At 39.3% G+C, this 14670-nt stretch overlaps 2 protein-coding genes across 15 annotated transcripts in view; both read left to right on the plus strand.

Moving 5' to 3' along the window:
* The first annotated feature begins 1853 nt into the window (after positions 1–1853).
* Positions 1854–4812, plus strand: SLC10A5 (solute carrier family 10 member 5). Its single transcript, XM_074386940.1, has one exon. The coding sequence runs from the start codon at positions 1864–1866 to the stop codon at positions 3178–3180; it is 1317 nt and encodes a 438-aa protein (XP_074243041.1). The 5' UTR covers positions 1854–1863; the 3' UTR covers positions 3181–4812.
* A 91-nt stretch (positions 4813–4903) lies between these two features.
* IMPA1 (inositol monophosphatase 1) overlaps positions 4904–14670 on the plus strand; it is a 63809-nt gene continuing 54042 nt past the window's right edge. For 12 of the 14 annotated variants that reach the window (XM_074386941.1, XM_074386950.1, XM_074386942.1 and 9 more), the window contains exons 1-4: positions 4904–8039; positions 11252–11337; positions 12054–12187; positions 13005–13109. In XM_074386941.1, coding sequence (XP_074243042.1) covers positions 11275–11337; positions 12054–12187; positions 13005–13109 — 302 coding nt within the window. In that variant the 5' untranslated portion in view covers positions 4904–8039; positions 11252–11274. Of the gene's footprint in view, positions 8040–9148; positions 9273–11251; positions 11338–12053; positions 12188–13004; positions 13110–14670 lie in introns of all 14 variants that reach the window. The other 2 variants (XM_039464533.2, XM_010350888.3) reach the window with 2 other exon arrangements.

Raw genomic sequence — 14670 nt, forward strand, 5'->3', positions numbered from 1 at the left:
CTTGTTAGTGTCCCTCACCAGGTCCTTTTCAGACATGCTATAAAAAGTTAGTTTATTCTGGTGCAAAAAAAAATTGACATCCATGCACACTTTTTTATAATACATATTTTCTATGAAAATTTTGAAGAACCCTTATACAGATGAATTATAGGTTATCAAAGTTTTCCTGGATTTTTCAGGCTTTATTCTTAACAGTTTTCAAATGAAAGGGCTTGGAAAAACCGAAGAACTAAAAGGGTTGCAGATAGAGTTTTGAGGGAAAGAAAAATTGACATACTCACATCTTCAACCTGGGCAACAAAAGTTATGAGTCAAGATATTTGGTCACATAACTTAGGTTTTATGATGAAAGTTATCACATAAAGATAACTTAGGTTTTATGATGTTTTTTGTTTTTTGTTTATTTGTTTGCATTTGTCATTTTAGAAGAGGGAAGTTTTAACTGCAACATCACTGAACAGTGTCCCATTCCCTATTCTCACCATTGGTACGGTGGATCTTGTTTTTCTTAATGTGGTACATATTAATAAAATTTATGAGATCTAAGGTCTATTGCACTTGAGAGATTAACCGACATAAATGGTATGCTTTTATAAAATCTGTTAAAATGACAAAAATGTTTTGACATCTTTAAGGAACAAAGTGATCTAAACTTCTTAATATGAATTGGCATTACCTTGAACACATTGCATTGTGATTACATGAAAGATTTGCTGAAATGGTCACATGTTCAGAAACTACTACATTTTAATAGTAAACAGTTGCCCTTGTTTGTTTCTTTGGTTTGCTTGTTTGCTGCTTAGCATCAGGACACCCACCCCTTGTGTGGGAAATACACAATTTTGTGACCCTATGGGTTGAAACCCAAAAAGTCTGATGCTTTTTCTCATTCCTGGCAACCAAGGGATAGGACCAAATTGGGTCAATTGAATGCCCTTGCCCCTAACTATGAACAGATTAGTGTTATGAAGAAGGAATAAGAGATTAGAACCATGCTGGTATCCTTCCATTGCCCCATCATTTCAGGATCCAAGTGTTCAGTAGCCATGGTCCCTTAGCCAGCCTGTACCTTTGGCCATGGTACCAGCTAACTACTATCTCTATGTTCCCAAGTTATCTGGTAACCATTCAGGAAATTATTTTCCTACTTAAGTATACAAAAAACAGTGTCAGTTTTCACCTGACGGATTCAGTCACCTTTCAGAGATGTAGGAAAACTATTAGCAGCTGAGGGATACTGCCAAGGCCAGTGTCTGGGCTCTGCAGTTTTCTAACTTGTTATATTGGGTCACCCCACTAAGCAGGAGAGCAGCGACTCCATCTGACTTAATCATTATGGGATGGCCAGCTCCCAGCTCCATGCCCTGGGCAAACAGACATTCAGTGTCTGTTTATTTGACTTTGACTTGATTGAAGAAAACAGTAACACTGAACTCTAGGTTTGCTCAGTATCTGTTACAGATTTCTTGATCCTGATTGCTTTTAGTCTAATTTTTTTTTTAGCAAGAAAGAACTAAGAATGATGACACTAGGCTTTAAATGCAGGTAAACAGGAGGCTGAGTTTTTTGCATAAGCAGAAATGAGGAAGTCAAGAGGAAGAGATTAAATTCTGTTGTAATAAATTGAATCTGCTAAATGCCATGGCTTTTTAATTTTCTTAATCACAAGTTAAACCGGTTATATTGCTGCCTAGATGGCTATATATTTGTTTAAAAGTACAGCAGTCCCTCCTACTGGACTTTGATCCTGCAAAAACAACTGTTACCTAACTCACCCTCAGACTGTCACTGGAACACCTGCATGAAGAATATTCTTTCATTTTTTAAAAAAGGTTTTGCATATATATGATTTAAGCTTTCAGAATGATTAGAAAACTTTTTATTCCTCTACTTTTGTTGCTTGTGACTATAGAAGAAGCAAGGTTATCATCTCTCAGTTTTCTGAACATAGAGAAGACTGAAATACTATTTTTCACAAAGACTGAAGAGACCATCATTGTAAATTCAAGCTACAAAGATAGACGGCCTAATTCCAGCTACCTCTTTGTAAAAATAGAAGATCCTAAAATGCTGCAAATGGTGAATGTGATCAAGAAGATCTCATCAGATGGTACAAACTTTACCATAAATCTGGTGACTGATGAAGAAGGAGAAACAAATGTGACTATTCAACTGTGGGATTTTGAAGGTAGGCAAAAAAGACTCATTGAAGAAATCAAGAATGTGAAAGTCAAAGTGCTTAAACAAAACGGCGGTCTTCTCCAGGCATCAATGCATATTGATAGAAATATCCTAATGCTTATTTTACCACTAATACTATTGAATAAGTGTGCATTTGGTTGCAAGATTGAATTACAGGTGTTTCAAACAATATGGAAGAGACCTTTGCCAGTAATTCTTGGGGCAGTCACACAGTTTTTTCTGATGCCATTTTGTGGATTTCTTTTGTCTCAGATTGTGGCATTGCCTGAGGCACAAGCTTTTGGATTTGTAATGACCTGCACATGCCCAGGAGGGGGTGGGGGCTATCTCTTTGCTCTGCTTCTAGATGGAGATTTCACATTGGCCATTTTGATGACTTGCACATCAACATTATTGGCTCTGATCACGATGCCTGTCAATTCTTACATATACAGTAAGATATTAGGGTTGTCAGGTACATTTCATATTCCTGTTTCTAAAATTGTGTCAACACTTCTTTTCATACTTGTACCGGTATCAATTGGAATAGTCATCAAACGTAGAATGCCCGAAAGAGCAAACTTCTTGGAGAGAATAATTAGACCTCTGAGTTTTATTTTAATGTTCGTAGGAATTTATTTGACTTTCAGAGTGGGATTAATATTTTTAAAAACAGATAACCTCAAGGTGCTTCTGTTGGGTCTCTTAGTTCCTGCTTTGGGTTTGCTGTTTGGGTACTCCTTTGCTAAAGTTTGTATGCTGCCTCTTCCTGTTTGTAAAACCGTTGCTATCGAAAGTGGGATGTTAAATAGTTTCTTAGCTCTGGCCATTATTCAGCTGTCTTTTCCACAGTCCAAGGCCAATTTAGCGTCTGTGGCTCCTTTTACAGTAGCCATGTGTTCTGGATGTGAAATGTTACTAATCATTCTAGTTTACAAGGCTAAGAAAAGATGTATGTTTTTCTTACAAGATAAAAGGAAAAGAAATACCCTAGTCTAACAATTAAAGCATTACTGAATTCCTACCCTGGGTAAGGCACCATGGGAGAGTCAAAGAATAACTGCAATGATACCTGCTCTAAAGCCAGTTATAATCTAGTTAAAAATCTGATATTGGGGATAGAGAATACATATATGTATACACACACACACACACACACACATGGATATTCATACATGCTAAGCGTTCAATGAGTGGTGGAGATGATAATACAAAAGTTCAAAGTAAGGAGACAACTTTTCAACTGTGTTGGTTTGAGAATGTTTTATAGGCTATGATGTGAATGTGATACTTCCAGTGGTCTCCTAAATGAGACAAAGCAATAGAAAAGTGATTATGATATATCCTAAGTATTTAAAGAAGGCACACCCATATAGCAGACATTTGGTAAATTCTCACTCAGTGAATGAATTTGTAAATTTCTATTTGGTGCTCTCACTAGCACATCAAAATGAGTATGTTTTAAAGTAAATGTGGCATCTCTGCTCTCAGAGCTGAGCTTTCTCCTGTCTTCCATATTAACCCACCAAAGGTATTACCGTTTACCCTGAAACACAGGGTCAGCTCTTCGACCCCTTCTCTCTTCTGTCTTCTTTCTTTATAGTCAATGTAGTTCCTAAGAAACAGTCTGTAATACAATTGCCAGTGCTCTTCTCAGTTCTCAGTGCTATCACTTTTTTTCTGCACTCTATTGTTTCTTCCCTAAACCTTTCTAAATTGGCTTCCTGCTTTCCCTATTTCCTAGCCTTATGATTGATTGTAGGCACATTCTTTAATCTTCTTATAGTCCAGTTTTCTCACATAAAAAATGAAGCTAATGGTGTCAACTCCATAGATTGTCCTAGGAATTAAGTGAGAGTATACAAGTACAGGGCTTAGAAGAGTGTCTGGGACATCGTAAGTGCTATTATTTTATCAGTTTTAACTTTCAACTCTGGTAGATCTGCTGCTAGTTTGAAATAGCAATCATATAAATATGTGTGGGACCTAAAACTGTCAACATTTTCTATCAGTACTGTTCACCATTTTATCATAGAATTAGAGAATTTTTACTTACTTTGCCCGTTGATAAGAAAACCAAGGGTTGTTTTTTTTTTTTAATGCCACCAAAACCCATATATGACTACCAAGATTTGTGCAAAATAATGCTAATTGCCTAAGTAGAATATGTTACTCCTTTAAACAGAAATACCCACTATAGGTTTAATTAGAATGACTTTTGTCCAAATTTAACTTACATAATGTTTTTGTTTGTTTGCTTTTCATTTGGAGATGGAGTCTCACTCTGTCACCCAGGCTGGAGTGCAGTTGGTGCAATCTCCACTCACTGCCTCCTGAGTAGCTGGGATTATAGGCGCCCACCAGGACACTCAGCTAATTTTTGTATTTTTAGTAGATACGGGGTTTCTCCATGTTGGCCAGCCTGGTCTTGAACTCCTGATCTCAGGTGATCCAACCTCACCTTCCCAAAGTGCTGGGATTACATACATACTCTGAATAAATGTATTTTACTACCTGGGAGATGAGATACCTACTTTCTAGTTATACTTTATTATTAACCTTGTGACCTTGACCAAGACACTTTTCTTCACTTTAGTTTTCAAATTTGTAAAATAAAGAGATTCAACTGAAGTTTAGATCTATACAACTCTGTAAGTCTGTGATTCTGGCGTAGAACTCAAGGACCTAGTGTTTTGAACAGGGTGATAGCATAAAGTAATAAAGATTCAGGATGATGAGAATAGTTGCATACACATTTGCTTTCTAATTAGGGAAACAAACAAACTATGAGCTTCCTTCAGACAAGGATCACTTACTGTTTTTTCAAAAATTTCCTAGTGTTGGCTGTGAAAGAAAAATAAATCTTGGGGCCCCCAAATCACAAAGCTAAAAGGAAAAGTCAAGGTGGGAACTGCTTAAGGCAAACCTGCCTCCCATTCTATTCAAGGTCACCCCACTGCTTATTGAGATAAATGCATTCTGATTGCCTCCTTTGGCGAGACTAATCAGAAACTGAAAAGAATATAACCATTTGTCTCACAACCTGTGACCTAGTAGCCCCCTCCAGCTTCCACTTTTCCTGCCTTTGCTTCCAGTTGTCTGGCCTTTCCAGATCAAACGAATGTTCAGCTTACATATGTTGTCTGATGTCTCATGTCTCCCTAAAATCTTTAAAACCAAACTGTACTCTGATCACCTGGGGCACATGCCATCATGACCCCCTGAGGCTGTGTCACACGTGTGTGTCCTCAAACTTGGCAAAATGAATTTTCTGAATTAACTGAGACCTGTTTCGGATATGTGGGGTTCACGCTGCACAATGATTGAAAAGAGTAGGTCCTTAAAAAACACTTATTGAACAAATTAATCAGTAGTGTCTATAAAGGTCAGGATCAGATGCTCTGGAGCTACACTGTGCTTGGGCTGCACTTCTGGCACTCTTAGTTTTCCAGCTGTGGAACATTTTGATCAAGTTACTTGATTTCCCTATGCCCAGATTCATGTTGAAAATAGCAATAATGGTAGCACCTACCCTGTGGTATTATTCTGACGATCAAATGAATGAATATGAGCAAGGTCTTTATAACAATGCCTGACACATGGTAAGCCCTCTTATTATTTTTGTTACTTTATGCATATTTAAAGAATCTTACAAAGTAGTTGAAAGGTCATGGATGGAATTTGGAATGTATTTTATTTCTGTAATAGATGTATCAAGGAGGACAGACTTTACATAGTAAAACTTGTCCAAAAATATGGATAGGGATGGGGTGACCCAAGTTATTCGTTTTTTTTAAAAAAAAAAAAGAATGAGAGGCATAAAGCAGATTGTCTGATCAGTTGAGTTCATACTTATTATTTTAAACAGCCATGATTAGATAGAATAAAGATCCAGAGATAGAATAGTTATGCCAGTTTTTTCTTAAAGTTTCCATCTCTTAAGAGAGACGATTCTATGATACGCTGTTCCAAGAATAACAATTTTATGATACATATTTTTATGTCTTGTAAAGCTGATAGCATTATAAGGGCATGTCAAAGTCCTAACCAATATATGCCACTCCAATCTGTTATATCAAAACACAAGGTCTGATTAGATATCCTTGCACACTCCACCTCTGAACAGCTGTACGTGATATATATAAATTTGATAATTTAAATAAAAACCCACTTAAATAATTATTATAATTATGAACGTTTTGGCATGTGGAACCTGTATTATTTTGTAATGAAGAGAGTGATTATTTAAAAGAAGTCATCTCCAAAGACTAAGTGTAGTTGGCAAGATGCCCACAATTTCTGGGGAATGAATTCCTGTGGTCCCTCTTTATCGTACAAATACAGAACAAGGAGGCACCTGTTGCCTACTGGGAAGGATGACCAGACTATTTTGTGGCCTCACAAAGGCCACACTTCCCTAGAACTCTCTTGTGTACACTCAGCTGTCTAGGGAGGTGTCAGGGGCATTGGATCTCACCTCTCCTTCATTCTGAGGTTCAGCGTAATTACAACCTCTCCAATAGATGGAAGTCAGCTGACAGGAAAAGATACCAAAGGCCTCCAAGAGGGAACTCTCCTTAGGGAAAGTCGGAAGAGTGAGGAGCTGGACATCATGCCAGGAAGCAGAGTTTGTGCTACTGTCCTCTGCCCCCTACAACCACCTGGACACAGCAGATTTCTTAGGTTTGGGAACAATGGGTGCAGATGGGACTGTAGTTTTCAAAACTGCCCCTTTGGGAACTCAAGGACCGTGCATCCCATACTGAGGTGTCTGCAGCCATCTGAACTACCTTCACAGCATCAGAGAAAAGATCCTTTGGATTTGTAAAACCAGTTTGCACTTTTGCCACAATTGAATCTGAACCCTAAGACTTCCCTGTGCACTGGCAGATTTTCATTTCACTTTCAGTAGCTATTTGAAAGCAGAAAGGCCTCTTTGGACTGAAAAAAAAAAAAAAAAGCAACCGAGTTACCTGAGAACAAATGTGAAGTAGCCGCTGAGGTGAGGCCTCTCAGAAAAACTGGATTTCCAGCTCACCTGATGTAAGAAGCTTGAAAGGTTTTCATTTGAAGGGATAAGATATTTGATATTTAATTTATTTGACTTCAAATTGGTTATGCTGATTTTAGCAGTTTTTCAAGTCACCGAAGCCATGTTCATTTACATAAACAGATGACTGATGACTTTTCTGCCAAAACTTGGGAAATATTAGTTGGTTATGAAGGAACACTTGTCAGCAAAATACCCAACAAAACAAAAAAACAAAAGCAAAAACAAAAATATCCCATACAATTGCTTGAAGCATAGTAAGTCCTCAATAAATAGTATCTAAGTAATTTATCAAGAATTGGGCAGTTGGTTCTGGTTATCAGTTAACAAAAAAAAAAAAAAATCTAGTATAGGTTTACCAGCTTTAGGTTAGCACCTAAAAACTGCACAATCGGAGTCATAGCTACAATTTGGGTTTTGTCAAAACAGTACTGTCGAATAAATGGGAGAACGGAGAAAAAAAGCTAAATGGGAAACCGTGAATGAATGGAGAATGAAAGAAGAAAAAGGCAAAATAAAGAGAGAAGTCATTTTTAAAAATTTAGAGGTGAAAGGGCAAGCAGGAGAAAAGAACCTTAAATGAAAAAGAAGATGCAATATCCGATGCTCCAGAGCGGGTCAGGACCAGGCCAGGCCTGGCAGAGCCTCGCAGGGCGCAGCTCGGGGCGGGGCCCGAAGCAGCCACGCCCCCTCAAGAACGGAGTTTTAAAAGGCGGAACTTCCTGTTGCGAGTAGCCCCTCTACCTCCGGAAGAGCCGAGCGTGGTAACCGCGGGCACAGAGCTAGCCAGGACGCCCTCTGACTCGAGGTGAGACTCCTGTTTTCCTCGCGCGCCGTCTCTACACCCTCCGGGTTCGGCGGGCGCTGTGGGTTTTCAGGGTGGCCCCTTCCCTCCGCAGGGTCGGGGAGGAGCGCGGTGCGCGGTCAGCGCCTGGGGCGGAGGCCGCATCTGGGTGACCCCTACCTGCCGCGTTGTCCGGGGCTGCCCTGGGGTGACGGGGAATAGTCCCGACGTTGGAGTAGCGATTCGCCCACGCGACCTCACTTAACCTCCGTGGCGGCTTCTGTAGAATCCTTGCCCCTTTTCATGTGCCCGACTCCGAAAAGCTCAGAGAAACTTGGCGCATCTCCAGGGCCAGGTAGTCACTGTAAGTGATAGGGCAGCTCCCAGGTCCTGTGCTGTCCGCAGTCGCGCTGCTGGGACAAATGGCAGGCAGGAAAGAAGGTGGTCTGACTCCCACGCTGGAAGGCTATGACCAGGACAGTAACAGCGGGAAACAGTTCAGGTTTTTATGGCTTTGGGAAAATGAAAGTGAGTAAACTGCACAACCTGCCCATCAATAAATATACCTGTGATTTCTGTACACACACACACACACGTTTTTATCCACCATTCCTGGCTCATAACTCCCATAGCCCTTGACGGCAACCTTGGACCACCTTTCTGTCTTAGAACTAGCCATGAAGAAATTCTCTGACCTGCCTTGTCTGATTGTAGATCATAAGACCTCCATTTCAAAAGGGGTTTGGCCCTGTATACAGGAGAAAGGAGCGTTGGACGGAGAGGCCAAGATGAATCTGAACAGACAGTCCTTGCTGGGTTTCCACAGTCAGTCTATTTTCCCTTTGGATCATACTGATGTTGTGTGGATTACATTTCTACACAGTTGTCAATCATGCATATCCAATGATGTCCAGACTCAGGACCTCAGTTGCTGTCTACCCAAGTAACTTACATGTTTAAATCTGCAGGCCACACCTCTCTTGTGAGCTCAGGTTCCATGATTCAGCTGCATAACTGACATCTTTTGATTTTACAGAGACCCCCTCATCTTCTGCTAATTAAACTCCTGATCTCCCAAACTCCCACCCATATCCCAAACTTGACTCTTTTTTTATTACTCCCTGTTTCAGTAGACTGTGACCTTTACCCGTACAGTTGCCAGAGTGGAAAATCTGGGCATCCAGATTCAGAGGGAATCTGACCTCTTCCTCTCCCTGGTACTCTGTAGCCAATCCATTGCTGATTCTCCCAAAACAGGTATCTCTTGACTCTCTTAACTTCTCTACCAGCAAAACTTCCTTACCAGGTTTGAGCCAATCGTCAGGTCTCCTCCACACTACTGCATCCTGAATGTAAATCTGCTAATCCTCTACCCACACCTATTTTCTACCTTTCTGTTCAGTAGCCACAATGAAGTGATTTCTGAAGCCTCTTTGATCAATGTGTTATCCCTAAGGCCCTGTAGGGGATGATCCCCACTACCTCCCCAGCTTTATCCCTTCTGTTTGCTTTGATCTCTGAGCTGTCACACTTAGGCCCTTCAGTTAGTCTTCACGTAGCAGGCATCGTGCAGTTGAGTGAATTCATGCCTGTTCATTTGTTCTTACCCTGCAGTTGAGTGAGTTCATGCCTGTTCACTTGTTCTTCCTATCCTGCAGTTGAGTGGGTTCATGCCTGTTCACTTGTTCTTCTTATCTTGGTTTAATCCTGTCTTCAGGGAAACCTGATCTGATGCCCAAGTCCACGTGGAGACTCACCTGTTAGATGCTTCTCATTGCACTTCTCCTCCATAGCCTTTGTTTTTCCAGTTATTACATTTTGCATGTAGTCTTTAGTTTTTGATTAATATCTGAGTCCCCTCCTAAAAAGTAAGTGTGAACAGGACCTGATTTTCCTCTCCATGGTGCAGTGTATAGCATATAATAGGTACTCAGCAAACATGTATTGAAGGGTGAAACACATAGTGACTTCTGGGTAGAGAATCTCTAGAAGAGACAGTAGATTTTGAAATGGGACCAGAAGAATTTGTAGAGTTACATTAGTGTTGTTAGAAGGTGGGGGTGTGAGTGGCTTGAGCTGTTTCTGGCAGGAAAGAAGCTGCAGCTTGAGAACATCTAGTTCTGTTAAGACTAGTGGAGCAGAATGGGAGTAAGAGTGAAAAAAAGGTTTGGAAACAATTCTTGAAGAGTTTGAAGGAGTTGCTTATATGACTCAGAAAGTGGCTTCCTTTAAAAAAAATTTTTAAAAATGTTTTTAACAGAAAGAAAAAGCAACAAGCAGAAACTCACCATGTGGGTCTTTTGCTCTCCTTTCCTCTCCTGTCCCCTTTCCTATAATGTGGGCCCCAAGCCAAGGGTTTCTGAGTAGTCTTCAAGGTCTAACTCAGTGTCTATTTTCTATTTTAAAAGAGACAAAATTAGTATTGCTTTATAAATGGTGCCACAGTTTTTAGTCTGACAGCTTAAAAAGCTTTACTGTGCTAGGTACAGACTTCTGAGTGTGATCAAGCCAGTGGTGTTATTTTAGTCTTCAGAAGTCAGTGGAAAGCTGGACAGTTTGGAACACAAATATATGTTGGTTTTTTTTTTTTTTTTTTTTTTTTTTCATCTCTGAAACTCAGGGAAATGAATTTGCTTTTTTATTTTTATTTTTTTGGTCCTGGAATTTTCTCTTCTCAGAATGTTATGATAATAAGAACAATGGAATCAGAATTCAGTTCAAGTTCTGACTGTATCATTTGTGTGTAATCTTAGGCAAATTATTTGTCTCTGAGCCATAAGTTCCTCATCTTTACACATAATTTTTTTAAGTACCCTTTGCTGCTTCCCTTCAAGCTTCTTTTATTTCAGTATTCCTAGTGTTCTTTCTCTTGTTTTCACTTTATTATCCTTCCAAATATTATTCTAGCTTTTAAGGTATTTCTTGTGTCGTTTCTTATCTATTCTCCAAACAAATGTTTTGTTTTAAATATAATATTATATGGACACACTGGAAAGCAAAGCAATTTTATAGAATAATCTTTATTATTAAAATATTTATATGTAGAAATGAGGTAAGTTAGGTAAGAAATGTTTTTTACTGAGTATAGGCATAAATCTTGGAAAAAACTGTAGGGCATGGGTGAATCCTGACATGACTGTAGGGCATGGGTGAATCCTGTTTCTAATTAAGATGCTTTTGACAATTAACTATTCTATAATTAAGACTTTTAAGACAGTTTTAACTACTTTGTACAGATATTTGTTAAATATTTCAGAAGATGGCTGATCCTTGGCAGGAATGCATGGATTATGCAGTAACTCTAGCAAGACAAGCTGGAGAGGTATGAACTACGGTTTTCTCAGTTATAATGTGATTGGTGAGGACACTGTGTTGTTGCTTTGTTTCATTTGTTTGGTTTGGTTCGGTTTCTTTTTTTAAAACTGTCTTGCTTGTCACCCAAGCTACAGTGTAGTGGCAGGATCATGGGTCAATCCAGCCTCAACTTCCTGGCCTTGGGCTCAAGCGATCTTCCCATTTCAGCCTCCTGAGTAGCTGCAACTACAGCAGATATGAGCCACCATGTGCAGCTACTTTTAATTTATTTTAATTTTTTTGTGAAGATGAGGGTCTCACTATGTTGTCCAGGCTAGTCTTGAATTCCTGGACTGCCTTGGCCTCCCAAAGTGCTGGGATTACACACGTGAACCACCACATTTAGCCTGCTTTGTTAAGTAAAATACTCATTTTGATCAAACTACATTTGTGTTCATTGTAATAAATACTTTAAATAGAGCATATACCCTAATTTTATATGATCAAACTTACTGTGATGACAGCTGTGATCTAAAATACGATGTAAGATTATATAATTTTTGTTTGTAGAAAGTTGTAACTATTAAAGGCTTATTTTATGGATATATTTGCAAGACATTTTTAAGATTTTTTTAAAGAATATTATTTAAGACAGATTGAATGTCTTAAGCCATTTCTGTATGTTATCTTTTTATTTAAAATTATTTATGCCTTTTCTATTTGTTCACCAAAAACTCTTTTTAGGTAGTTTGTGATGCTCAAAAAAATGAAATGAATGTTATGCTCAAAAGTTCTCCAGTTGATTTGGTAACTGCTACAGACCAAAAAGTTGAAAACATGCTTATCTCTTCCATAAAAGAAAAGTATCCATCTCACAGGTATTTTGATTTATTCTGTACAGGAAATGTTTATTATCTCATCATTTCCTGGGGTTCAACATATGAAAGTAGCTGAACTGCATGGTTCTTGCCAAGGTTTTCCATGAAGTTAGTCTAAGTGTTGGGGCTGCAGTCAACTGAAGGCTGGACTGGGACTGAAGGATCTATTCACTCATGTGATTGCTGACAGATGTCAGTGCCTGGAGGGGTTGTCTGCTGGTAGCTTCTCTCAGTTCCTTACCATGTAGCCTCTTCACAGAGTAGCTCACAACGTGGAAGCTGACATCTCCTAGTCTGGAGCAGGTAGCATATGGAGGGAGAAACAGAGTGAATCAGATGCAAACCAGAGGGGCATTTTGTGAACAAGTCTCCAAACTTTTGTACACTGTCACTTCCATCTTATTGGTTAGAAACAAGTAACTATGGGTAGCTCATACTCAAGGGACATGAGGCAAGGGACATGAGGCTCTGCGTCTTGAAGGGAGGAGTGTTAGAGTGTCTAGACCTATTTTTAAAAATCATTACATCTCCTTAATGATTTCTCATCTGCCGCACATGTGTGTGTGCATGCATCTTACCCTGGTATAACATGTTAGAATTTGAATTCTGACATTTTTCACATCAGTTTGCTCTGGAGGAAATAAATTAAAGCTTTACTTTTATCAGTCCTTACCTAAAGGAAGAAGAAGCAACAATAGAAAAGTGTAGGGTATAGACTTTTGGTATGTTTTATAGTACTCTGTGTAGCTAAGAAAATGTTATGATTTGGAAATGGTTGAAAGCAACGTAAAGATTAAGAGTTTGTCCTTCCTTTTAGGTTCATTGGTGAGGAGTCTGTGGCAGCCGGGGAAAAAAGTGTCTTAACTGACAACCCCACATGGATCATTGACCCTATTGATGGAACAACTAACTTTGTACACAGGTATGTTTTTAAATTTCTACTATCATTACTCTTTGCATATTAACTGGATTGACCTGTAGTTAGGAACATGTTTAGGAACATGTACACTTTAGAAAATTGCATGCTTTGTTTATGCTTCTTTATTCTAATAAAGTGTATATAAAGTGTAATAGTGGAGCAAAATGTATTATGCAGACTTAATCAGATATGGAGGAGGTAAAGAAATATTAATGTGATCTTGTCTTGTGGTGCCAAGTGCCCTGTTCACCGTTCTTTTTCTCACTGTTGGCACTATGTAAAAAGGGAAGCAAACAAGATTGCTGCTTCAAGAGTGGGAATGGCACTTTGCACTGCATGCGATTTTCTGTCCTTTGAGTATCACATACCATGTATCTATATGGATCTGTTAGTAGTAATTGTGTAAAAATACGGGGTTTTTTTCTTTTTTTTTTTTTTGAGATGGGGTTTTGCTCTTGTTGGCCAGGCTGGAGTGCAATGGCTCAGTCTCGGCTCACTGCAACCTCTGCCTCCTAGATTCAAGCAATTCTCCTGCCTTAGCCTCCCAAGTAGGTGGGATTACAGGCACCTGCTACCATGCCCAACTAATTTTTGTATTTTTAGTAGAGATGGGGTTTCACCATGTTGGCCAGGCTGGTCTCAAACTCCTGACCTCAGGTAATCTGCCTCTCTTGGCCTTCCAAAGTTTTGGGATTACAGGCATGAGCCACTGCACCTGGCCAAAAATATGTTTTCAGAAAATAAAAATAAATTTAAAAATTTTTAAACTGATTATGGTAAAAAAGAATGTATTTTAGGCTGCGCAAGGTGGCTCATGCCTACAATCCCAGCACTTTGGGAGGCCAAGGAGGGCGGATCATGAGGTGAAGAGTTTGAGACCAGCCTGGCCAACATGGTGAAACCCTGTCTCTAAAATACAAAAATTAGCTGGGCATGGTGGCACATGCCTGTAATCCCAGCTACTTGGGAGGCTGAGGCAGGAAGATCACTTGAACCCAGGAGGTAGAGATTGCAGTGGGCTAAGATAGTGCCACTGCCCTCCAGCTTTGGCAACAGAGGAAGACTCCATCTTTAAAAAAAAAAAAAAAAGAGTGTATTTTGGTGAAACTAATGAAGTCACTCTTGGAATGTTGTTGTTATAGAATGAATTCAGTCCAGGAGAAAAACAGGCTTAAAACGTGTAGGGGAAGCCCCTTCCCTTAGCCCTTGGGATGGGGCTGGGGCTGGCAAAAAATTAAAATAAAAATTACATGGGTGTTAGGATCAATAGACTTCAATTCTGGTGCTTTTTTACCGGCTTTTTCACCTTAAGCAAGTTAGTTAAACTTTCTAGGCCACCGTATTAAAAACAATTTATAAAAAGTCTGTATTAATAGTACTTGCCTCATGGAATTGTTTGTTACTTGACTCTGTGAATAGTACCTTCACATAAGAACTTAGTATAGTATCTGGCACAGGGAAGTATACGATATTACTAGAAGGAAGCCTGATGGAATTGCCCATGAGAGTTAAAATTAGTAGCCACTTGTGGTAGAATTACATATAGATGTCGTATTTGAGGCTC

This window comes from Saimiri boliviensis, chromosome 15 (assembly GCF_048565385.1).
Source record: "Saimiri boliviensis isolate mSaiBol1 chromosome 15, mSaiBol1.pri, whole genome shotgun sequence".
In the NCBI taxonomy this organism is placed as follows: Eukaryota; Metazoa; Chordata; class Mammalia; order Primates; family Cebidae; genus Saimiri; species Saimiri boliviensis.